The sequence below is a fragment of the Malaclemys terrapin genome, chromosome 22 (genome assembly GCF_027887155.1).
Source record: "Malaclemys terrapin pileata isolate rMalTer1 chromosome 22, rMalTer1.hap1, whole genome shotgun sequence".
Classification (NCBI taxonomy): Eukaryota; Metazoa; Chordata; order Testudines; family Emydidae; genus Malaclemys; species Malaclemys terrapin.
In genome coordinates, this window is record NC_071526.1 from 1,104,965 (window position 1) to 1,131,945 (window position 26,981).

The following is a 26,981-nucleotide window of genomic DNA, read 5'->3' on the forward strand; positions in this document are numbered from 1 at the left end:
AAATTTGCTTGCTCAGGCATGGTGTGATTCTTCAACATCATGTGAGCTTTCTGTTTTCCATTTATATTATTTGTCTGTGCTGTTTCTTTAGTCTTGTTTTACCCTAAATGCACAGAGGACCCGCTGGAAGCTGTTTCATTCGTACATTCACTCTTGGTTTTCTCTTTTCTGAGACTTACCACAATCTGTTTGTTTGGTGTTTTTTTTTTTTTTTTTTTTTTTGGTTGTTGCCACTGCTAAAAAAGTAAGTGATGATTAGCTGCTTCTGCAATGCTTTAAACCTTGTTTTGATTTTACCCTATTGTACGAAATTTACCTTGAAACAGCTATCAGGCTATTTATTATTTATTTCTCTTTCTGCTGCAATGGTTAAAAGGACACTGTCAAGGTATCACTTATAATTTTTTAAAATCCCTTTTTTTACTGTTTATAATAATCCCTGAGTTTAAAATTGAAATAATTTGTTACTGAACACTTTTTTTTTCCTTCAGTGGTACATTCATATTGACTTCTTGTTCATGAATGTTGGGCAGATAACGTTGAATCGTTTTAGGGGAGAAAAAAATTTACACTGACTATGCAAACTGAAAGGAAATACGTAGGTCTCATGTTGGACCTACAGCCTTGACAGTGTCCCTTTAAATATGCCTTCCGACTAGTACTGGAGCCAAAGTGCAGTCACCACTTCACTATGAACTTCCTCAGTTTGTGTCTCCATCTTCCCTGTCATCATCAGCAACTGAGATTAAAGCCTGTCTCAGTCCAGGTGGAAGGGTATGAAATCTGCTACTCTCTGCTCTATACAAGACATTTTGATTAACCCTCACCTTTAGTATATACTCAGGAGACAAGTTGCAATTCACCACCCAGAGCTCCTTGGGAATTGTCCCAGCCTTCCTGAGGAAGCAGCTTTTGAGAGGGTATTAGGAGAGCCACTCTGCAGTGCAATGGTCACATCTAGGATTTACAGGGCCAGGGATAAGAAGTAGGAGGGTGCCCCTCACCCTATGGGAATTGTCTGCTGGAGAAAGTAGCCCTGTGTCTGTCCTGGCCTCCAGAGAGGACTCTCCTGTAAGCCTGACACATGCTATTTCTGACACTTTGTCTCTGCCCATCTGCCTTCCTTTATGGTGCTTGCTGTTTTCTCTCCTCTTTTCTTTAATCCATTTGTCCCTGCCCCCCTCATGTGTTCTCATCCCCCCCCCCCCTTTTCTTTGTGCTCAGACTCCTAGGTTTTTTTGCCCTAATTCCCTCACTCCCACTTATGAGGCTCAGGACAGCTGAAGTTCCTTAGAGCTTGTCTCATGTTCTCGGAGCTCAGGAAGAGGCTCCACAACCCTTATCCCTGCTGAGCCCTCCCCACATCTCCAGCAACAGTAACCGCTGGTCAGATCTGCAGCTGCTACACTTACCAGCTGGACTGTGCTGCTGTACACTTAACACAGGGGTTGCTATCCAGTGGGGTGAGGGAGGCCTCAAACACTAGCCTAGTAGAACTGTTGTGGCTCTATGTAGTGCTGTGTTGAAGGTTCAGCGGTGTCACAGTAGCAACACCAAAAGTGTTTAAAGAAATGCTCCCCTACTACACAATAAGATTGAAAAACTTATCTGGCTACCAGCAATATCTCTACTTCATCTAGGAACAGATGAGGTTGGCAGGGGGCAGTGCTTGCGCCATTTGTAGTCAAGCTTCCACATATGTAGTACTTTCCTTCTGCCTGATTAGAGTACCTCAGGCCCTCTCTGAAGGCTTGATGTGCACTAAGCCTCATTGGAAGGTGACAAAACGCTCAGAGTGCACCTTTCTGACATCCGAAAGAATGTAGACATGGCCCACAGGTGAGCCATTGGACCTCAGTTGTTTGACTTCATCCTTTAGTTGGGGAAGCCTCTTTATACTGACTTGTTTTTTGCAGTCATGGGGGAGCCCAGTAAACAATGCTAGTTGCCTGTTTGCCAATTCAGAGGTGAGAAAGAAGAACTTGGCAGATTATCCCTTAATGCCCGGCATACTTTTCTTGTCTGATCATTTTGAAGAATTGACTTCAAAACTTACAGGTGCCTGCCCTCAGCTTCTTTTTGTTCACTAGAGCTTTTTTAAAGTGTATGACACAGGGCAGTAAAGTAATGATTCTGTCAGCACCAGTGTAACATTACGTGTCCGTGCTCTGCCTTGCTCTTTTGCATAGTACTTCATTGCTATGTACAGCACTCACATTTTGAGGGGGAAGGATTGGAGGCAACTTGTGTTACTGAATTAAAAACATATCTTATAGTGGAATTAGCACCACAATGGAAAAGGAAGTCATGGTTCTGAAGTCTTTCCGGACTTCTTAATTTTACCAGCCTCCACTCCACACCTGTTAGTTTCCACCTTAATTAAGTGTTCATATCTGGAGCTTTGGTGTTTTGTGCTTTTTTTTTTTTTTTTTTAATTTACAGAGACAAATCTGTTCTTTGACTTTCAGGTGCCTAAAGAGAAAGATGAAATGGTGGAGCAGGAATTCAACCGTTTGCTGGAGGCCACCTCCTATCTCAGTCATCAGCTGGACTTCAATGTCCTCAATAACAAGCCAGTCTCCTTAGGACAGGCTCTGGAAGTTGTCATCCAGTAAGTGCCCTCATGCTTTGCTGATAGAAATTAATAGTCTCATAGACTTGAAGGCCAGAAGGGACCATCATGATGATCTAGTCTGACCTCTCCTGAATTACTGAATTCTTGAAATAATGATTTAAAGACCAAGTTACAGAGAATCTACCATTTACACTAGTTTAAACCTACAAGTGATCTGTGCCCCACGCTGCAGGGGAAGATGAAAAACTCACAGGGTCTCTGCCAATCTAATGGGGGGGGGGGGGGGAGAATTCCTTCCCAATCCCAAATATGGACCCTGAGCATTTTGGGAAGACCCAGCAGCCAGACACCTGGGAAAGAACTCAGAGAGTAGTAATACAGAGCGTAACTCCCCGTCTAGTGTCCCATCATTGGCCATTGAAGATATTTGCAACTGGCAGTTGTAGATTGGCTACATGATATTGTAGGCAGTTTCATCATCCCATCCATAAACTTATCTTTGAAAAATCATGGAAGATGGGGGAAATTCCAGAGGATTGGTAGACAGATATAGTGCCAGCCTATAAAAAGGGGAATAAGGACAACCCAGGGAATTACAGACCAGTCATCTTAACTTCAGTACCCAGTGTCGGAGAAAAACAGAGTTCTCACTTTTTGTTTTCTCTGCTTCCACACCAGAAAGAGCAAATAATCAAGCAGTCAGTTTACAAACCCCTAGAAGATAATATGGTGATAAGTAACAGTCAAGAAAAAATCATGTCAAACCAACCTAATGGCTTCCTTTGACAGGGTAACAAGCCTTGTGGATAGGGGGAAAGTGGTAGAGGTGGCGTATCTTTACTTTAGTAAGGCTTTTAATACTGTCTAATGTGGCCTTCTCATAAACTAGGGAATATAGCTTAGCTGGAACTATCAAAAGGTGGGCACATAACTTCTCTGGAAACGGTTTTCCAATCAGTTATCAATGTTTCACAGTGAAGCTGGAAAGGCATATCGAGTGGGGTCCTGCAGGGATCAGTTCTGGATCCAGTTCTGTTCAGAATCTTCATCAATTTAAATAATGGCAGAGAGATTACAGTTACAAAGTTTGCAGATGATACCAAGCTGGGAGGAGTTAGAAGTGCTTTGGAGTATAAGATTAAAATTCAAAATGATCTGGACAAACTAGAGAAATGGTCTGAAGTAAATCTGATGAAATTCAATAAGGACAAATGCAAAGTACTCCGCTTAGGAAGGAACAATCAATTCCACACATACAAATGGAAAAGACTGCTTGGGAAGGAGTACTGCGGAAAGGGATCTGGGAGTCATAGAGGATCACAAGCTAAAAATGAGTAAACAATGTAACCGTTTCGCCAAAAAGAAATAAAAAGCAAACAGCATTCTGGGATGTATTAGCTGGAGTGTTGTAAGCAACACACAAGAAGTAATTCTTCCAACGTACTCTGTGCTGATTAGGCCTCAGTTGGAGTATTGTGTCCAGTTCTGGGTACCACATTTCAGGAAAGATGTGGACAAATTGGAGAAAATCCAGAGGAGAGCAACAAAAATGATGAAAGGAGGAGGAGGGAGAAAAATTGTTCATAGGACAAGAATCAATGGGCCTAAATTGCACTTTAAGTTGGACATTAGGAGAAACTTCTTAATTGTCAGGGTAAATACTCGAATAAATTGCCTAGGAAGGTTGTGGAATCTCCATCATTGGAGATTTTTAAGAGCAGATTAGACAAACATCTGTCAGGCATGGTCTAAAATAATACTTAGTCCTGCTATAAGTACAAGGGAGAGAGCTCTCCCGCCGACAACAAATTTCCACTCTCAACGAGCAGCAGTAGCTTTGTTGGCAGGAGAGCACCCCTGCCGACAAAGCGCTGCTTACATCGGCATTTTCCTTGGCAAAACTTTTGTCGTTTGGGGGGGGGTGTGTGTGGTTTTTTTCACACTCCTGAACGACACAAGTTTTGTCATTCAGTTTCCAGTGTAAACAAAGCCTAAAATGGCATCACCTCTTGTTGGTTCGGTGACTGGTGAAGAAATCTGTCAGCTATCACATCCAGGAAAATCTGGGCCTTACTATTATTAGTAGCACTTGTCTTCCAGTCTATATCTGGGAAATTAGTCTCCCATATTCACACAATTTCCAATAGTATTTATTTAATTTAAAAAGGTCTCTGTCCATATCTAGATTGGATTCTGGGGGTCTATAGTCAATCCCAAACAGTGCTCCAGGAGAACCTCTGGGCGATTTCTTCCCCAAAATGATTTGGACACAGACTCTATTTTATCCATTCCATCACTTCTAATTTCTTTAGTCTACCTCATCATGCTACTCCACTACCTTTACCTTTATTTCTGTCTTTCCTTAACAGCACATACCCTTCAATTCCTGTACTCCAGTCACGATGACTATTCCACCATGTTTCTGTTATCCCTGTAATATCTAGTTTCTTCCTGCACCAGTAGTTCTAGTTTCTCCATTTTGTTACCCAGGCTCCTTGCATTGGTATCATCTTAATGGTTTCTGCTTGGTTTTGCAAGGATTCCTCACCTGATTAGGTAAGCCTACTTGACTATTGGCTTCAGTGGTATTGGCACTATCTTTCCTCTTAATATCCATTCTTCTGTCCTTTCTCCATTGCTGTGTTTTCTTTTTCTTGATTTTCCTCCCGGTCAGTATTGAAATCAGGCATGGAAATTACCTGAGTCTTCCCCAGTAAGGATTCTGTTTGGATTTTCTTGAAGTACATAGTCATGATGACTTCTTGATAATCTTGGTTTCTTGCAGCCACTTGGCACATCTTGTGTCCAGCATTTGTGTGCACACCCTTTCCACATTTTTAGTACTGCTTTGTAGACACGGGATGAGGAATGTTACCATAACCGGTATCTGCCTTGAAAATTCCTCTTCCATTAGTGATATAGCAATTAATAAAATAAATGGATATTTGACATAGCACAATAGTGTGATCCAGCATGAAGTTTAAATCCTATTTGTTTGGAAACATTTCCTGCAAGTAAGAATTTCTACCCTTTGGCTTTTGGTAGCCTGTCCTATGTTTAGCTACTAGCTAACCAACTGCTTTCTTTTCATGAGTTGTACAGTTGCTGAAGAATACACTCCATTCTTTACTGAAATGACACTTTTCTGAGTTCTACTTTATTACCTTACACTCATGGCTCAGATGTTGATAATGAGAAAACTATGTAGCTTACTAGGATTTCCCAGTTAAAATGATCTGTGGCTTCTGTTCCCCACCGCTAGATTGCAAGAAAAGCATGTGAAGGATGAACAGATTGGACATTGGAAGAAGATAGTAAAAACTCAAGAGGAGCTGAAAGATCTCCTTAACAAGGTCAGACCTTCTCCCCATTGTGGCACACATGGATGCAATACTCTTTTCACTTCCTTCCCTTACAAATGCACTGGAAAAAGTTACTAGGAACTTAAAGGAGAAACCGATTTCAGAAACTGATCACCATCATTACATTTTAATGTTTATGTGAAAAGGAACTAGACCTTGAGAAATAAAGAAATTTTATCTGGATTTTATCAATAAGGAGGGCAACAACACTATTGAAAAATGAATAATGATGCTTTTTTGGTCCACAAGGAGAAGTTGTGTTTTGACAGGCAAGCCCCAGGGAAACTATTAATTTTATTAAGCTGGGGCTTTCTTAGCACTGAAGAACACTTCTTTTCTCTTCTGAGAAACTCAGTCTAAAGGCAAACAAGTAAGCAGAGGCCAGGGAAAGTAGACAGTTTATATAGATGTCGCCTTGATTCACTGTAATCATTATGGCAGAAGTGGCTGTTTAAGGGTGACTTAAATTTGGATGTGGTAGGGACCTTCCAGATGAGCACAAGAAGCCTGTATAAAGAAAATAGGACCCTCTGGAAGAATGTACAACAATGATTGTGCCAACAGCTGACAAACATGGACGAGACTGAGAATACTTATGGAATGGAGAGGATGGAGACAGTGAAAAGCAATACGTAAAAGCAAACCAGCTCTTCCTTGAAAGCATCACTGTAATAACCACTTCTGTTGGAAATGCTTATTGCAGATATGGTTTGTGATGAGATTAATTTACAATTGTTTACAAAGTCACCTTAAAAAAATATCTTAAGGTAAATAAAAAGATGTGTTTAGTCATTTGGAAACATACAAGATTGAAACACTGGAAGATTTAGTGCAGATCAAATGTTACAGGTGATGCAGCTGTCCCTCTGGAGAAAGCATACAGAGTTCTGGCATCTTTCTTATCCTCAACAGTTCCATTCTGTACATTTTGCCAGAGGACAGTAATAGCTTATGATGTGCATGTTAGTCAGAAAATCTCTAGAAATATAGGATTGATGGTACTTATTGTAGTGCTCTGTGAGGTCCATCCCCTATAAGTAACATCCCCTATAACAAGGGGGGAAATGCCACCAGTGGTGTGACTGTTTTTGAGGCAGAATTCTTAATTTCACTGTAAATGTTACAAAAGCTCCTTTTTTCCCCTTCCCAGATGGTGAATTTAAAAGAGAAGATTAAAGAGCTCCATCAGCAGTATAAGGAGGCATCTGAAGTAAAACCACCTCGGGATATTACTGCGGAGTTCCTTGTGAAAAGCAAACACCGAGATCTTACTGCTCTCTGCAAGGTACAGAATGCCATAAATACAAGGGTTTCAGTCTACAAACTTTTGTCTTTAAAATCTGAACGACAAACTGATTATGTAAAATTGTGTCAAGTACACTTTTTCGAAGAACTGGCTGTGTGAAACTGCTCTGACTTGTGCATGTTCCCTGTGTTAGAGCCTTCTGGAAAGTGATAATGGGACTGTATGAGCTCCTGTCTCAACAGGATCTGAAAGTTCAGGCTAAAGAGCATAAATGTGTTGAGGAATTAGTCCAGTTTTAGATCACAGTTCAGCTTCAGCACTGTCGGACACTGTCCAAAACAGGCATCCCACTACTGTACATGTTGAGATGGCAATCTGGAAAGAAAAAGTTCATGTTCGAAGAGATTTGCTTCCTGTAAGGCCAAAATGTCAGTGACTGAATATGTAAGAAACTTGCAGAGGTTGCGAGAGGCTCACTTGCCTGAATGAGGCTCCATTTATGCCAGATTGGCTCTTTTGGCCTGATGAGTGATTTGTCCTTTGGTGCTCCCTGCTTGCGCCTAGGAATTGGATTTCTCCAGTTTTGCTCCTCTGTAGAATCCAAATACTTGTGAAGCAGCCTGAGTGCTCTTTAGATCCAGTCATTCACATCCTCCTGACTCATTACATTGTGACGCTACAGGACTTCTGACCAGGCAACAGAATGCTCCCTCAGCTTATGTTTGGAATCATCTTGTGAATAGCACCAGGAGTAATCGTGAACGAGTCTGAAGGCCTTGAAACTGAGGTGCGTTAGATCTAGGCTTGAGAACTGAGGTGGTTCCCCTGATTCCATTAATTCTGGAGTAGTCCTTGGATCCAAACTGTCTGTCCTACTTCACCAGTACCTGGTGTGGGAACCAGTGAGCAGTCCCCATCACTTCTCTCATTTAGATTTTAGACAGATTCATTACGCCCTTTCAGTCTTTTCCTGAAGGGAAGCTTAGATTTAATACCTTTAGGGCACACCTCCAAATCCATCTCAGACGAAGTCATGGGAAACATTATAGTTTCCCAAATGTGAGAAAATAGGCTCCCCATCTTATTCATAGAACTTTAAAAGCCTTCCCCCTGGCTTTTCTGATACTCTGTGGAGTTTCTGTTCAAGTTCCCACAATTACCAGTTTGATTATGCTCCATGGTATATTAGCTCTTCTTCCCTCCTCTTCCTCAGTTTAGGGAGTCAGGGTTAAGAGGATAATCAAGAAACCAGGGCCATGTTACTCCTCCACTTCCCATAATCAGTCTTACGCTTTTCTCCTAGACTTGTCCCCCCAGTCCTGTGGGTTAGGGAAGAGTTGCTGGAAATAGATACTGATGAGAAGGGTGATAGTGATCTTGAGGATGCCCTTTTCCTTCAGGGTACAGCTCATCCTTCAACCTCTGCAGAAGAGAATACTTTTATAATTTCTTCATTTCTGCTTAAGTATTTTCAGTAGCTGTTGTTCAGTGTGGTAGATACTTTGGACTGATAAGTGTCAAGAAAGACTCATTGATATTTTGGGAGCCCCATCACAAATGCAGAATTGCTTTACCAGTAAATGAGAAGCTACTGGTACATGCCAAGATTATTTGGCATGCCTCTTAATCCATTTCACCCAGGATGAAGAAAATTGCCATCTTTGACATCCCACAACAGGTTAGGTTTTTTTTTTTTTTTTTTTTTTTTCCCCTCCCACCCAGCTCCTGGATTGTTGGTAGTCTCAGCTATGGTAGTGAAATATAGTGCCAGGAGCTCCTTCCATTCTTCTCCCCACCCCTTTTCACGGGGCCCTCTCTGAAAAGTTTGCTTTGGTAGGAACTTACCACACACTGTGGTTGACCATAAAGTTCCTCAGATACACTGAGGAAAAAATTTTAAATGTGTTTTTTCCTAATTCTGGAAAAGTGGCCTCAATTTGTAAGAAACTGCAACAATTTTGGAGAAAAGTCATAAGTCATCAAGGTCTTCTCCTCATAGTGTGTATAACAGGAAAGAAAAATAAGTTAACAGCAGAGAATAAACAGGAAAACTTCACAACTTTGGATTGATCCCTGTCCTGTGACCTTGACCTTCCCAAAGCCATCCTTTGCCAAACAGCTACTCTTCTAGAGCACTCTTCTGAATCCCTATGCAATATACATAAAAAAGGCAATAAGAGATTTTTTTTTTCTTAACATATATTAGGAGCCAGGAGAAAGACGAAGGAAAGTGAAGGTCCTCTACTTAGTGTGAAAGGAGGTTAATAACTGATATCAAGAAATCTGAGGTTTTTATCACCAATTTTGCTTCAGTCATCACTAAAAAGGTTAATGGTGACCCAGATACTCAACATAATTAATATTAACAATAAGGGGGAAGGAATGTCAGCCAAAGTATGGAAAGAACAGGTTAAAGAATATTTAGATAAGTTAGATGTATTCATGTCAGCAGGACCTGATGAAATTCAACTTAGGGTACTTAAGGAAACTAGCTGAAGCAATTATCTTTGAGAACTCATGGAGGATGACTGAGGTCCCAGAGGACTGGAGAAGGGCAACCATAGTACCTCTCTTTTTTTTTTCTTTTTTCTTTTTTTAAAAAAGGGTATGTGTGTGAAGAGGATCTGGGGAATTATAGACTGGTCAGCCTAACTTTGATACCTGGAAAGATGCTGGAACAAATTATTGATCAATTTGTAAGCAGCTAGAGGACAATAGGTTATAAGGAATGGCCAGCATGGATTTGTCAAAAACAAATCATGCCAAACCAACCTAAGCTGCATGGCCGCGCAAGAGTAATCAAGTGCCGCACACTTGGTTAGTAGAGCCATGCACATCCAGCGACTTGTTTATGTGCCCCTCCCCCTGCTGCTGTGCTGTTCTTGTCCTCTGCCTTGGAGCTCCTGCCAGCTACTCCCAGGACCTTCCTGCTTGCTGTGCAGAACAGAGGTGGGGGCGCTGATGTCAGGGTGTCCCTCTCCCTCCTGCTCATGTACCCCATCTACGCAGAGTGGGGAACAGTGCTCTGGAGTTAGATGGAACTGCTGGCGGCTGCTGCAGTCTGAACAAGCCTTCGACTGGTGAGTGCTGATGTGCTTAGAGACAGTGCACTGTCCAGCAGCCAGCACACCCACACTGTCTGTCTGTCTCACTCACACTCGCTCTCGCTCTCTCACCTCCCAACACATACTTGTGATGTTGTTGGTACTTCTTGGTACTTCCTGCAATGCACATATATTCTCTGTAATTTTATTCTTTCAAAGTGCTGTTATTTGTTTTTTTTGACTGGTTTATGCATTTCATAACTTTATTTCTCTCTTATGCTTAAATTTAATTCTTTGAGTAGTGAGTTCTAAAATGCATAATCTGTCATGGCTGGAGTAATTATCCCTATGGTAGCTTTTAAAAAAATATATTATATCTAGGTTTCTTGTTTTTACTGGTGGCGCACATCCGCACGTTACCTCAATATTGGTGCACATAACAAAATTCTTTCCACACATGGATGGAAAAAATTAGAGGGAACATTGGTCATAACTTCCAGCAGTGAGCTCTTCCTCATCAGTTGATACAGTACATTACTTAATAGCTGTCTATAGAGGTCTTCCTTTAAAATTCTAGCTTGAACTTGGGTGTACTGCATGTGCTTTAATATTTTCTATTTTCTTTTACTTTGGAAATATCTCACTTTATACATTCAACAATGAAATAATTAAGTCTTTAATAAGGAAACAAGAATAGAAAATATATCACATCCAGTTTGGCTGAGTTCCAGTTACTGAGAGAACCATTTGGATTTTATCACATTCTCTGACCTGAGTGTTTGCTGACAATCCAGGAAAGTAGGGTTTTGTGTTTTAAGGTATTTGTTTGATTGCAGAAATGGACATCACAAGTGTGAAATGTGGCCGAACTAATAGTACTTTTAGGATCCAGTGGTCTGATTCAGTGCCCATTGAAACACATATGAGTGTCTTCAATGGGAGATGGATCAAACCCCATTCTTATTGGGGCCTGTGTGCTCTACCATAATATAAACATTGAATAAAAAAATAACTTTACTTTTTACAACTTTGGAGAATCTAAATCTCATCCTTTGTGTTAAAATATTTTCCTTTTCCTACAAAAACATGCATGTGGCATTGCGTTTTTGTGATCATTATTTGGCAGTAAGTTTACTATGGACACTTCACTTTCTCCTTGTTTTTTATTTAAAAATGAGAAATTTAAAGCTAATACTTGACTGAATCTGTTTAACCTTTTATCAGGAGTATGATGAGTTGGCAGAAACACAAGGAAAGCTGGAAGAAAAGCTCCAAGAACTTGAAGCCAATCCACCCAGGTAAAAAAACAAAAAACACCACACACTAGCTGGAGAGCGATCAGGAAGGCTGGTGTTTCTCATTTAGTATTGCATTGACATACTTGGGGTCAGAAACTAATTTTCCCCCAGGTCACATTGGCAGAGACTCTGGATTTTTTTTGCCTTCTTCTGCAGCATGGGGCACAGGTCACTTGCTGGTTTAAACTAAATACTAAATAGTGGATTCTCTGTAATGTGAAATCTTTTTTTAAATCATGATTTGAGAACCTCAATAACTCAGCCAGAGGTTCTGGGTCTATTTCAGGGGTGGATGGGTGAGGTTCTGTGGCCTGCAAAGTGCAGGAGGTCAGACTAGATCAGTGGTTCTCAACCTTTCTAGACTACTGTACCCCTTTCAGGTGTCTGATTTTTGTCTTGCGTACCCCCAAGTTTCATCTCCTTTTAAAACTACTTGTTTACAAAATCAGATATAAAAATACAAAAGTGTCACAACACACAATTACTGAAAAATTGCTTACTTTCTAATTTTTACCATATAATTTATAAATATAAATATTGTACTTACATTTCAGTGTAGTATAGAGCAACATAAACAAGTTGTATGAAATTTTAGTTTGTAATGACTTCTCTAGTGCTTTTTATGTAGCCTGTTGTAAAACTAGGCAGATGTACCCACTGGAAGACCTCTGAGTACCTCCAGGGGTACATGTACCACTGGTTGAGAACCACTGGACTAGATCACGGTGGTCTCTGTAGTCACAAGTTTGGCTGTGTGTGTTCCCTCTCCCAGCTCTGTGCAGACAGCTGGCACAGCAGATGTCCAGTGACCACAAGAGCCGTTAAGATACAAAGGCACTAGGTTAGGTTTATTGCTGACAAAGCACGGTCCTAGCTCCCCGGATGCCTGTGACAATGGATGCAGCTCAGTCAGTGATGGGACTTTCCACTATCCCCTAAGTGGCCAAAGGCATTCCCTCTGAGACTCCATTTTATACACCACTACAAGAGGCTGAGGGAGCTAAGTTTGCTTAGTCTGCAGAAGAGAAGAGTGAGGTGGGATTTGATAGCAGCTTTCAACTAGAGGATGGAGCTCGGCTGTTCAGTGGTGGCAGATAACAGAACAAGGAGCAATGGTCTCAAGTTGCAGTGGGGGAGGTCTAGGTTGGATATTAGGAAACACTGTTTCACTAGGAGGGTGGTGAAGCACTGGAATGGGTTACCTAGGGAGGTAGTGGAATCTCCACTTAGAGATTTTTAAGGCCCAGCTTGACAAAGCCCTGGCAGGGATGATTTAGTTGGTGTTGGTCCTGTTTTGAGCAGGGGGGTTGGACTAGATGACCCCCTGAGGTCTCTTCCAACCCTAATCTTCTATGATTCTAAATTATGTATCTCCCTCCCTCCCCCCCCCCTCCCCCCGACATGGCCAGTTGTCATCCATTACCTTGTATGTGTTGGTTCGAGCAAAACATCTCTCTCCATCATACTGTCATCCTGACCTTATCTTTGAGAGGTCAGTGTGTTCCTGTTATCTTTGTGTTGATATTGAGGTGTTGTGGAACCATCCTTCTGGAATGTGTTTGCATAAATGTCCTGTGCCTAGCACTTAGGAATGTGTGTTTTTGCAATACCAGCCCTGTTCTTGCCAGTTTCTGTGAAGTTTGCAAGCAGGCAGAGCCTGACTTGTGCTCACAGCCTGTCTTTGCTTTATATCAGCAGAGCTTGGCCACTACTTTAGTTCAGGCCTCTGATATTAGGGCTTATGTCTTAGGCTCTCTTTCTACTACAGTCGCTTCTGGACTTAGTCTATGAGTCTATCTCTTTTTTGGAAAAATGCTAAGGGGTATTCAGCTTGTATTGTATTAGCCAAGTGACTTGGTTATGTAAATGCATATGTATGAAGTCTGAGTTTCCTCTGTTTCAGAGAAGGTGGCTCATAAAGGAGAAAGGTCATTCTCAGTTACCATGACCGGTTAATCATCCCTATTACAGTAGAACTCCTGAGTTACGGACACCTCAGGAATGGAGGTTGTTCGTAACTCTGAAATGTTCATAATTTTGACAAAGTCATTATGGGATGCTCCTCAGGGCAGACTGCCTGGAGTGGGAGCTCACAGCTGTGCCAGTGAACTTCAGCGTCTTCACCTCCTAGCCTGGCAAGTGGGTGGTATGCACAGGCAGCTGGTTCTAGCCCCTTGGATGCAAGGGTGATGAGTGAGGCACCCTGGGGCACTGTGGTGTCAGTGTGGCCTTTTTACAACTGAGCTGCTCCTCTAGTGTGCAGGGCTCCAGCTCTAGCAGCAAACACTCCAGGCCAGGTTCCGGCAGCAGCTTGGGAAGTGTCTTTCCTGGGTTCAGACTGTGCATGCAAGTTTGTCCCCCTCCTGGGCAGGGGGAAGTGGCTTACAGGAAAGTGGTGCAGACCCCAGCACTGCTCTGCCTGCTCAGGGGCTCACAGCTGTGCCTGTGAAACTTAGCATCTTCACCTCCTACCTGTAAGTGGCTGCCCTCCCCATGTGGTGAGTAGGGGGTGGGGCTGGGGATAGGCAGCACAGATGTGCCTACCTTTAAGATGCAATACAGGCACAGTACACTATTTGCTGGTGGTTTTTTGTGTGTGTGTGTATGTCTCTGCTGATTGCTTGCTTCTGGTTCCACATGGGGTCTGGTTGACTGGTCAGTCTGTAATTCTGGTGTTCGTATCTTTGAGGTTCTACTGTATAACTAATTCCATTCATGCCTGATCCAGATAATCTTTTAAAAGGTCCAAAATCCCCATTAATTAGTTGTCCCCAGTGGTGGTCTTGGAGTTGGGCTTTTGTTTTCTTGTATGGTGCTGTACATGCTTTTGTACTTGCCCATTGTATACCTACTTTTGTTTGTTTTCCTCACTTTCAAGTCTCTACTTTGCTTCTCCTTGCCTTCTGTTTATTTGCAGTTATTTCCCACTAATTCGTTTACCACTCTAACCAGTCCATCTCATTGAGGCACATGCAAGAATATGCACTCCATTATATCCTTGACTGCCTTGTCCCTACAGGTGTGAATTGTCCCAATTTATGGGACCTGCTCTCTATTTTGGAAGACTTTTCTACAATGTAAAATATCTTTCACTTAAATATTTGTTACTACTTAGCCTAAATTCACTCTCTCAACTATATTCCATTCTCTGAACTCATACCACTTTGACCCATCCTAAATAATTTCTCATTCCTTTGTGTTTATACCCTACAAATTCTTCGGCCTGTATTGAGCAGGATGTCAGACTAGATTATCATAATGGTACTTAAAATCTATGAAAATATTTATAGAGTCTGTTCTCCATTAACTTAGCTAAGATACCCACTCAGTGTAATATTTCCTCCTGTCGTAGGTCCACCCTGTTGTAGCAACATCCAATCTCGATTTAAAATTGGTCAGTGTTGGAGAATCTACCACAACCCTTGGTCAATTGTTCCTCTCTCTGTTAAAAATATATGCCTTATTTCCAGTCTGAATTTGGCTAGCTTCAACTTCCAGCCTATCAACTTCACATACCTATCTCTGCTAGTTTGAAGAGCCCATTATTAAATATTTGTTCCTCGGGTAGGCACTTGTAAACTGTAATCAGGTCAATCTATAACCTCTTTAAGATTGAGTTCCTTGAGTCAGTCACTATAATGCATGTTTTCTAATCCTTTAATCATTCTTGTGGCTCTTCTCTGTATCAATGGCCTTCTTGAATTGTGGACACCAGAATTGGACACAGTATTCCTGCAATGGTCACTTCGGTGCCAAATACAGAAGTGACATGACTTCCCTACTCAAGAGTCCCCTGTTCATACATCCAAGGATTGCATTAGCTTTTTTGGCCAACAGCATCACACTGGGAGCTCATGTTGAGTTGTTCATCATGACCCTCAAATCTTTTTCAGTGTCACTACTTCCCAGGATGGAGTCCCCCATCCTGTACAGAATGGCCTACATTTTTTGTTCATAGATCTATAATTTCTTGTTGGCCGTATTGATCCATTACTAGATGGAAAGTTAGAATTAATAATAATGCAGAAAAGGCAGAAGTGTTCTATAAATTTGTTTTGTATTTGAGGAAAAAAACAGGCGATATAGTCTCATCATATGGTGATAACATTCTTTCCATTCCACTAGTACTACTAGTAGTAGTAACAGAAGCTACTAAAGTGATACACTTTTAAATCAGGAAGTCCAGATAACTTGCATCCAACAGTTTTAAAAGAGCTGGCTGAGGAGCTTGCTGGACCATTAATGTTGATTTTCAGTAAGTCTTGGAGTATTGAAGACGTTCCAGAAAACTGGACATTTTCAAAAAGGATAAATGGGGTGACCCAGATGATTATAGGTCTGTCAGCCTGACATCTGTCTGTGCAAGGTAATAGAGTGACTGATACAGGACTCAATTAAGAAATAAAGGAAGGTAATATAATTAATGCCAATCAACATGGTTTATGGAAATATAGATGCTGTCAAACGGACTTGTAATCTCATTAAAAAAACAGCAGGTCTGCTTGATTAAATTAATAGTGCTGATGTAATAGACTTCTGTAAGGCATTTGACTTGATACTGCACAACATTTTCATTAAAAAACTAGAATATAAAATTAATAACATGACACGCACCAAATGGATTAAAAACTTGCTAGCTGACAGGTCTTAAAATGTAACTGTAGTCAGGGAATTGTCATTGAGCGGGTCTGTTTCCAGTGGGCTCCTATGGGATTGGTTCTTGGTCCTATGCAATGTAACATTTTTATCATTGATCTGGAAGAAAACATAAAATCATCATTGATAAAGTTTGTAGAAGACACAAGAACTGGGAGAATGTTAAATAATGAAGAGGACAGGTCACTGATTCAAAGCGATCTGAATCACTTGGTAAATTGAGCACAAGCAAACAATGTGCTTTGTAATATGTCTAAATGTAAATGTATTAATCTAGGAACAAAGAATGTAGGCTGTACTTTCAGGATGGACAACTCTATCGTAGGAAACAGTAACTCTGAAAAAGATTTGAGAGTGGTGGTGGATAATCCTCTGAACATGTGACAATGGCCAAAAGAGCGAATGTTTTCCTGGGATGCAAAAACAGGGGAATCTTGAGGAGTAGGAAGGTTATTTTAGTTCTGTGTGTAGTACTGGTGCAACCCTGCTGCTGGAATACTGTGTCCAGTGGTGGCGCCCACAATTCGAGAAGAAAGTTAATAAATTGGATAGGGTTCAGAGAAGAGCCATGAGAATCACTAAAGAATTAGAAAACGTGCCTAATCGTGGTAGACTCAAGGTGCTCAATCTATCTAGTTTAACAAAGAGAAGGTGAAGGGGTGACTTGATTCCAGTTTATAAATACTTACCAGGGGAACAAATATTTAATATTTGTCTAACAGAGACAGTCTATCAGAGAAAGGTATATAACATGATCTAGTAGCTGAAATTTGAAGCTAGTCAAATTCAGACTCCAAATGAAAATTTTTAAATGGTGAGAGTAATTAACCATTGTAACAATTTACCAAGGGTTGTGGTGGATTCTCCCTCTCTGACAATTTTTAAATTAAGATTGGAGGTTTTTGTAAAATAGCTGTTCTAGGAATTATTTTTGGGGAGTTCTATGGCCTGTTTTTTTAATAGGCAGTCAGACTAGATTATCATAATGGTCCCTTCTCACCATAGAGAATCCTAGAATATCAGGGTTGGAAGGGACCTCAGGAGGTCATCTAGTCCAACCCCCTGCTCAAAGCAGGACCAATCCCCAACTAAATCAGAATATATGACTCTATGCTGAAAAATGTTTGCTTGCTCCCAACTTAACAAGCAATCCAGATCACTGTGTTTCAGTGTCCTGTCCTCTTCATTATTTACCCATCCCCAATTTTTATATAATTGCCAAACTTTATCAGTGATGATTTTATGTCGTCTTCCAGGTAATTGATAAAAATGTTAAATAGTATAGGTCCAAGAACCTATCCCTGGTACCACTTTAGAAGCATACCTGCTTGATGATGATTCCTTGCTTAAAACTACATTGAGACCTATCAGGCAGTTTTTAATCCATTTAATATGTGCCATGTTAACTTTGTATCATTCCAGTTTTTAATAAAAAAGTGTGGTACCAAATCAAATGCCTTACAGAAGTCTAAGTATATTACATCAACACTATTATCTTTATCAACCAAACTTCTTATCTCATCAAAAACAGATATAAAGTTAGTTTTTTATAAGATCTGTTTTCCTTAAACCATGTTGGTTGGCATTATGTCATCAGATCTCAGAGGGATGTAGCCGTCTTGCAGATCAAATGCCACCTGGATCAAACTCTAGCTAGGCCCTTAAGGTACTCTGGCTGGATGTTCAGTCTGTGTCCATCATTGGCGAGCTTATTGCACCACCAAAGCTTTCGGAGACTATGTGATCATAAGAACATGAGAACGGCCGTACTGGGTCAGACCAAAGGTCCATCTAGCCCAGTATCCGGTCTACCGACAGTGGCCAATGCCAGTGCCCCAGAGGGAGTGAACCTAACAGGTAATGATCAAGTGATCTCTCTCCTGCCATCCATCTCCACCCTCTGACAAACAGAGGCTAGGGACACCATTCCTTACCTATCCTGGCTAATAGCCATTAATGGACTTAACCTTCATGAATTTATCCAGTTCTCTTTTAAACGCTGTTATAGTCCTAGCCTTCACAATCTCCTCAGGTAAGGAGTTCCACAAGTTGATTGTGCGCTGCGTGAACTAGAACTTCCTTTTATTTGTTTTAAACCTGCTGCCTATTAATTTCATTTGGTGACCCCTAGTTCTTGTATTATGGGAATAAGTAAATAACTTTTCCTTATCCACTTTCTCCACATCACTCATGATTTTATATACCTCTATCATATTCCCCCTTAGTCTCTTCTTTTCCAAGCTGAAAAGTCCTAGCTTCTTTAATCTCTCCTCATATGGAACCCGTTCCAAACCCCTCATCATTTTACTTGCCCTTCTCTGAACCGTTTCTAGTGTCAGTATATCTTTTTTGAGATGAGGAGACCACATCTGTACGCAGTATTCAAGATGTGGGCATACCATCGATTTATATAAGGGCAATAATATATTCTCCTTCTTATTCTCTATCCCCTTTTTAATGACTCCTAACATCCTGTTTGCTTTTTTGACCGCCTCTGCACACTGTGTGGACATCTTCAGAGAACTATCCACGATGACTCCAAGATCTTTTTCCTGATTTGTTGTAGCTAAATTAGCCCCCATCATATTGTATGTATAGTTGGGGTTATTTCTTCCAATGTGCATTACTTTACATTTATCCACATTAAATTTAATTTGCCATTTTGTTGCTCGATCACTTAGTTTTGTGAGATCTTTTTGAGGGTCTTCACAGTCTGCTTTGGTCTTAACTATCTTGAGCAGTTTAGTATCCTCTGCAAACTTTTCCACCTCACTTTTTACCCCTTTCTCCAGATCATTTATGAATAAGTTGAATAGGATTGGTCCTAGGACTGACCCTTGGGGAACACCACTAGTTACCCCTCTCCATTCTGAGAATTTACCATTAATTCCTACTCTTTGTTCCCTGTCTTTTAACCAGTTCTCAATCCATGAAAGGACATTCCCTTTTATCCCATGACAACTTAATTTACATAAGAGCCTTTGGTGAGGCTTTCTGGAAATCTAAGTACACTATGTCCACTGGATCCCCCTTGTCCATGTGTTTGTTGACCCCTTCAAAGAACTCTAATAGATTAGTAAGACATGATTTTCCTTTACAGAAGCCATGTTGACTTTTGCCCAACAATTTATGTTCTTCTGTGTGTCTGACAATTTTATTCTTTACTATTGTTTGGACTAATTTGTCCGGTACCGACGTTAGACTTACCGGTCTGTAATTGCCGGGATTACCTCTAGAGCCCTTTTTAAATATTGGCATTACATTAGCTATCTTCCAGTTGTTGGGTACAGAAGCCGATTTAAAGGACAGGTTACAAACCCTAGTTAATAGTTCCGCAACTTCACGTTTGAGTTCTTTCAGAACTCCTGGGTGAATGCCATCTGATCCTGGTGACTTGTTCCTGTTAAGTTTATCAATTAATTCCAAAACCTCCTCTAGTGACACTTCAGTCTGTGACAGTTCCTCAGATTTGTCAGCTACAAAAGCCGGCTCAGGTTTGGGAATTTCCCTAACATCCTCAGCCGAGAAGACAGAAGCAAAGAATTAGTTTAGTTTCTCCGCAATGACTTTATCATCTTTAAGCGCTCCTTTTGTATCTTGATCATCGAGGGGCCCCACTGGTTGTTTAGCAGGCTTCCTGCTTCTGATGTACTTAAAAAACATTTTGTTATTACCTTTTGAGTTTTTGGCTAGCTGTTCTTCAAACTCCTCTTTGGCTTTTCTTATTACATTTTTACACTTAAGTTGGCAGTGTTTATGGTCCTTTCTATTTACCTCACTAGGATTTGACTTCCACTTTTTAAAGGAAGTCTTTTTATCTCTCACTGCTTCTTTTACATGGTAGTTAAGCCACGGTGGCTCTTTTTTAGTCCTTTTACTGTGTTTCTTAATTTGGGGTATACATTTAAGTTGGGCCTCTATATTATGGTGTCTTTAAAAAGCGCCCATGCAGCTTGCAGGGATTTCACTTCAGTCACTATACCTTTTTAATTTCTGTTTAACTAACCCTCTCATTTTTGCATAGTTCTCCTTTTTGAAATTAAATGCCACAGTGTTGGACTGTTGAGATGGTCTTCCCACCACAGGGATGTTAAATATTATGGTCACTATTTTCAAGTGGTCCTGTTATAGTTACCTCTTGGACCAGCTTCTGCGCTCCTCTCAGGACTAAATCGAGAATTGCCTCTCCCCTTGTGGGTTCCTGTACCAGCTGCTCCAAGAAGCCGTCGTTTAAAATATCAAGAAATTTTGTCTCTGCATTTCATCCTGAGGTGACATGTTCCCAGTCAATATGGGGATAATAGAAATCCCCCACTGTTATTGAGTTCTTAATTTTGATAGCCTCTCTAATTTCCCTTAGCATTTCATCATCACTATCACTGTCCTGGTCAGGTGGTCGATAATAGATCCCTAATGTTATATTCTTATTAGAGCATGAAATTACTATCCATAGAGATTCTATGGAACATGTGGATTCACTTAAGATTTTTACTTCATTTGATTCTACATTTTCTTTCAAATATAATGCCACTTCCCCCTCTCCTTTCCCCCCCCCCCCCCCCCCCCGCACAACCTGTTCTGTCCTTCCAATATATTTTGTACCCCGGAATGATTGTGTCCCATTGATTGTCCTCAGTCCACCAGGTTTCTGTGATGCCTATTATATCAATATCCTCCTTTATCACGAGGCACTCTAGTTCACCCATCTTATTATTTAGACTTCTAGCATTTGTGTACAAGCACTTCAAAAACTTGTCACTGTTTATTTGTCTTCCCTTTTCTGATGTGTCCGATCCTTTATGTGAATGTTTCTCGTCTGATCTGGCCCTTACATTATCCTCTTCCATCCTCTGCTCCTGACTATAATCTAGAGAATCTCTATCAATAGACTCTCCTCTAAGAGAAGTCTCTGTCCGATCCACATGCTCCTTTGCAGCAGTCGGCTTTCCCCCATCTTCTAGTTTAAAAACTGCTCTGCAACCTTTTTAATAGCAGTAACGAGTCCTGTGGCACCTTATAGACTAACAGACGTATTGGAGCATGAGATTTCGTGGGTGAGTACCCACTTCGTCGGATGCATGCTCCTATACGTCTGTTAGTCTATAAGGTGCCACAGGACTCTTTGCTGCTTTTACAGATCCAGACTAACATGGCTACCCCTTTGATACTTGACAACTTCTTTAATGTTAAGTGCGGGCAGTCTGGTTCCACTTTGGTTTAGGTGCAGCCCATCCTTCCTGTATAGGCTCCCCCAATTCCTAATGAATCTAAGCCCCTCCTCTCTACACCATTGTCTCATCCACGCATTGAGACTCTGAAGCTCTGCCTGCCTACCTACCTGGCCCTGTGCGTGGAACTGGGAGCATTTCTGAGAATGCCAGCATAGAGGTCCTGGATTTCAGTCTCTTCCCTAGCAGCCTAAATTTGGCCTCCAGGATGTCTCTCCTACCCTTCCCTATGTCATTAGTACCTACATGTACCACGACCACCGGATCCTCCCCAGCACTACACATAAGTCTATCCAGATGCCTCGAGAGATCCGCAACCTTCTCACCAGGCTGGCAAGTCACCATACAGTTCTCCCGGTCATCACGAACCCAGCTATCTATGTTTCTAATGATCGAATCTCCCATTACTAACACCTGCCTTTTCCTAGTGACTGGAGTTCTCTCCCCCCGGAGAGGTAACCTCAGTGCGAGAGGATACCCTAACACCATCTGGAGGGAAGGTCCCAACTATGGGAAGGTTTCCCTCTGCTCCTGTTGATTGCTCTGCTTCCCTGGGCCTTTCATCCTCCTCAACAGCACAGGGGCTGTCTGACTGGAAGTGGGACAATTCTAGAGTGTCCCGGAAAGCCTCATCAACATACCTCTCTGCCTCTCTTAGCTCCTCCAGTTCCGCTACCCTGGCCTCCAAAGTCCGTACATGGTCTGAGGGCCTGGAGCTCCTTGCACTGAATGCACACACGTCACCCTCCCACAGGACAGGTAATCATACATGCAGTATATGTATGCAGCGCAATAAACTGGATAGCCCCCACTCTGCTGCTGGGCTTCTGCCTGCATGGTCTCCTAGTTAATGAAAGGATTTAGTTTAAATCAAGAAGTTTTTAAATGTAGTTTAGTTTAGAGTTTTACAAAACAGCAAGGGGCCTTTGCCCCCTTCCCACTCCCGTTCCAAACTCCCTTGTGAAACTCCCTGTTAGCAGCCCCTGTTCACTTGCGCACTGCTTTATAAAGCCCTGGCCTGCTTGATAGCCCCACCCACTGACTAAGGCTCAGCCAATTAACAGAGGGTTCTAGCTTTCAAACCTTCCTTTGAAGCTCACAGCTTCCAACTGCCAGCCACAGCACACGGTCCTTCAAACAAACAAACGGACAAACACAAGCTCAGCACACAGCAAGTAACCCACAAACAAACACACACTACAGACATTCACTTACCCCAAGGGTGCTGTATTTGTTCCTCCTTCACCTGGAGAATTCCCTTGTGAAACTCCCTGTTAGCAGCCCCTGGTCGCAAAGCCACTGATCGCTAATGGTAAATCCTTCATAATTAATTGGTCATCGATCCTAATATGTATGTACCAGGAAAGCCACCAAAACCAAATCAGTGCTGATGGAAGTGATTCCTCGGTTTGGCTACCAATACCCTCATTGTTGATTTTTATCCTGCCACTTAATATTGAGCAGCTGACAAAGACGACAAGAATCAAAAATGTCATTCTGCCACACTTTAACGTTCCTCAGCACCCAGGTTTCACTACTCTCCTTTCATTCTTTGTTAACCGAGATCCGTGTTAGCCCTTCCATTATTTTTCCTGGGATCATTTCCAGGTTGACAGGCCTGTAATTACCTGGGTCGTTCTGCAAATACCTCATGGAGAAAGCCATGAGGTCCCAGTCGCATCCAGGCCATTGAACCCCACCCTATTCTTTGGCTTCATTCAATAAGGAGTATGCCTCTTGCTGCGAAGTCCAACTCCAGTGCGGGAGCATCCACCTCCACAGATCTCAGGGCGGGACCTTGTCGGGAAGCTAGGTAGGAAGCACTCTCATCCATCATTACGGATGTATCCTTGGTTGGCTGAAGAGCCCACGTGAACAACCACACAGCACAAAGGGTGCGGACACCTTGAGAATCCGGGATGCACATCAGTATCCTGGAACTATGGGCAGAATGGAGGATGTGCAAGTCTTTTCTCCCATTCATCTGCTTTCACCATATCCCTGTAAGGTTGGACAAGACTACAATTGACTTCTACATCAACAAGCAAGGGGGAGGAAGATCTGCCTCCCTGTGCATCACACTGTCAGTAGCCTACCTTCTGGGGAAGCAAACTTCCTCAGCAGATACCTTGCACTTGACCACGAGTGGCAGCTTTGCAACATGCTGCTGCATGACATTTCACTCTGTGGGGAACCCGAACTAGAGATGTATTTGCTTCTCAAACAGACAGTAAATGCACCCCATATTGCTTCAGAGGAGTCCTAGGTTATTTCTCCCATTGTGATGCTCTGCTTCTTACCTGGTCAGATCAGTTCAACTATGCCTTCCTTCCACTGTTGCTTCTGCCACAAGTTCTACACAAGTTCTGACTGGACAGAGTGAGGGTCATCTTGATCGCTGCTTTCTGACCCAGACAGTTCTGGTTCCCCAACCTCCTGCTTATGTCATCTTGCCCACCAATTATACTTCCGACATTCCCCAAGTTCCTGACCCACTGCAACATCAAGATCAAACACCTCAATCCACGACCATGCCACTTCAGGTGCATGGGCATCATTAAGGTTAAGATTTTGTCACGGTTATTTGTAGTAAAAGTCAGGGACAGATCACAGGCAATAAACAAAAATTCACAGAAGCTTATGACCTGTCCCTGACTTCTTCTACAAATAACCGTGACAAAATGGACTGATGAGAGCCCGAGCCCTGCTGTGGGAGTGGGGCGGGGCACATCCAGCACCCACTGCATCTTGGAGTTGTGGAGTCAGTGGCTGGGAGCTGCCAGGTTCCCCCGCTGCCTGTGGCGGCTTGGAGCTGCAGGGGCTGCCCCACGGTGGCTTTGAGCTCCAGGGCCAGCATCTGGGAGCTGCCAGGTTCTCCCATTGCCCACAGCAGCTCAGGGGTTTGGGCCATTGGGTCCCCCTATTGCCTGCAGCGGCTCAGAGCTGCAGGGGCGCCCTCTTCCAACTTCCCGCGGTAGCTGGGAGCTGCCAGGTTCACCTGCTGCCTGCAGTGGCTGAGAGCTCCAGGGGCGCCCCACTGCCCACGGCAGCTGAAGCTGAAAATGTCTCTGAGGTCTCTGGTAGTCACAGAATCCATGACCTCCATGACATAATCTTAGCCTTAATTATAGATAGGTGCCAAAGGAGTCAGTCATCCTGTTCTCTAATGGTGTTTGGTGTCCTGCAGCAGACACAACTAGTACCCCATCTTGTGCTTTGTCTGTTAGGACATTGATCTATAACAGGGGTTGGCAACCTATGGCACATGTGCCAAAGATGGCACATGAGCCGATTTTTAATGGCATGCTGCTGCCTGCCTGAGTCCCGAGGACACACAGCCAGTGAGGGGCAGAGCCCGCACCACCCCAGAGAGGAGCCGCCTCAGCGGCTGGCCTGTGGGTTCCCACGTCCCCTCACCCGGCGAGGAGCCCTGCCCAGGGGTTCGGAGGGGTCTGCTCACCTGGGCCGCCTTGGTATAGCTGGCCATGGTGGATTGGGGGTGCGCTGGGGGACCGGGTTTGCTGCCGGACCCGGTCCTGACTCCCAGCGGCAGTAAGCGGGAGCGGTGGAGGTGGGAGAGGCCGTCGGCGGCAGCAGCGCTGGCTGCTGAGCATCCCCGGGAGGAGGCACCCAGCCATAGCCATGGATCAGTACTTGCTGGGAGGAGCAGAGAGCTCCGCGGCCCGGCAGCGCTGAGCGCACAGCAGGTGCGGGCAAGCGGGAATTGGTGGTGGCCAGAGAGCCCTGGGGTGAGGAGCTCGCATACCGCAGGGTTATGCGCCGCCCGGAGCAGCCCCTCCAGACACAGCCAGAGGGGACTCTCTCGCCGGGGGGCGCTAGTTGCACTCGTGTGGTGCGCTGCAGGGCCCCGAGTGGGTGAGCCAGCTGGGGGCCGCAGGAGTGGGGGGAGCACTCTGCCCTGACCCCCCCCACACACACACACCCAGCCCTCTGCCCCTGAGCCCCGCACACCCCTGAGCCCTGTGCCCTGCACACACCCCAGGCCCCTGCCCTGAGCCCTGTACCCCCCTCACACACACCCAGCCCTCTGCTTGACTCCTTCACCCCCCCCCCACGACCCCAGCCCTGACTCTGGCACCCCCACACATACCCGGCACCCCCTCACCCTGACATCTGCACCCCCTCACATGCCCCCAGCCCTCTGCCCTGACTCTTGCACCCCTCCACATACACAGCGCCCCCACACCCCATGCACCCCCCACCCCCACCCTGAGCACCAAAGGGGAGCTCCTGCACCCCCCACACATTCCCACCTGCACCCCTCGCACAAAACTGGAGCTCCTCCCCCCCACATTCTCTCCTGCCCCAACCCTGAGCCCCCTCCCTGATTCTAGCTCCTGGCCAGACCCTTCATTCCCAGCTCTGTGCTCACTGCACTCCCACCCTCCGCTCACTGCAGAGAGAGGAAGAGAATGGGCCAGAACCAGGGAGAAGAAGGTAGGTACCCACTGTATGTGGGCAGGGCCGGGACCCCAGACCGGCAGCGGGCTGAGCGGGCCCGGCAGCCGGCATCCCAGCTGGCAGGAGCCGGCGGATGGAACCCCTGAGCGGTAGTGGCCTGTGGGGCCCTGCCACCGGCCCCGCACAGCCCGCTGCCGGTCTGGGGTTCTGGCTACCGGACCCTTTCCAGCTGGGGTCCCGGCCACAGGCCCCGCTCAGCCCGCTGCCGGCCTAGGTGAACAGAACCCCAGACCAGCAGCGGGCTGAGCGGGCCGGCGGCGTAAGCTCAACATTTTAATTTAATTTTAAATTAAGCTTCTTTAAACATTTTGAAAACCTTGTTTAGTTTACAATACAACAATAGTTTAGTTATATAATATATAAACTTATAGAGACCTTCTAAAAAACATTAAAATGTATTACCGGCACACGACACCTTAAATCAGAGTGAATAAATGAAGACTCGGCACACCACTTCTGAAAGGTTGCCGACCCCTGATCTATAAGCATTCAACATCATTTGCTTCTGAGTTGTTAGTGACACAGAAATAGGTAATGCTATTTTTGACAGAGTACCATTCTCCCTCCCGTCTTGCCCACACAATCCTTACAGCCTCTTTGCTTAAGCTTCTTTCAGTTGTATTCTTTGCTCAGCCTGAGCCCATTATCTTAACTCCTCCTTGTGTTGAATGCTTCATCTTTGCAAGGAAAGGCCATTCTCTCTAAGCCAACACCAAAATTGCTCACATCTTGTATTGTGAAAATATAGGTTTCAGAGTAGCAGCCGTGTTAGTCTGTATCCGCAAAAAGAACAGGAGTACTTGTGGCACCTTAGAGACTAACAAATTTATTAGAGCATAAGCTTTCATGGGCTATAGCCCACTTCTTCGGATGCAGATAGAGTGGAACATATATTGAGGAGATATATATATATATATATAGATAGATAGATAGATACACATACAGAGAGCATGAACAGGTGGGAGTTGTCTTACCAACTGAGAGGCCAATTAAGTAAGAGAAAAAAACTTTTGAAGTGATAATCAAGATAGCCCAGTACAGACAGTTTGATAAGAAGTGTGAGAATACTTACAAGGGGATCAAAAAGGCT

At 43.5% G+C, this 26,981-nt stretch overlaps 1 protein-coding gene across 3 annotated transcripts in view; it reads left to right on the forward strand.

The window, feature by feature from the left end:
- Positions 1–26,981, forward strand: part of KDM1A (lysine demethylase 1A) — a 157,835-nt gene that overhangs the window by 76,577 nt on the left and 54,277 nt on the right. For all 3 annotated transcript variants that reach the window (XM_054011584.1, XM_054011586.1, XM_054011585.1), the window contains 4 exons: positions 2,469–2,611; positions 5,838–5,928; positions 7,088–7,222; positions 11,452–11,525. In XM_054011584.1, the coding sequence (XP_053867559.1) occupies positions 2,469–2,611; positions 5,838–5,928; positions 7,088–7,222; positions 11,452–11,525 (443 nt within the window). The remainder of the gene's footprint in view (positions 1–2,468; positions 2,612–5,837; positions 5,929–7,087; positions 7,223–11,451; positions 11,526–26,981) is intronic.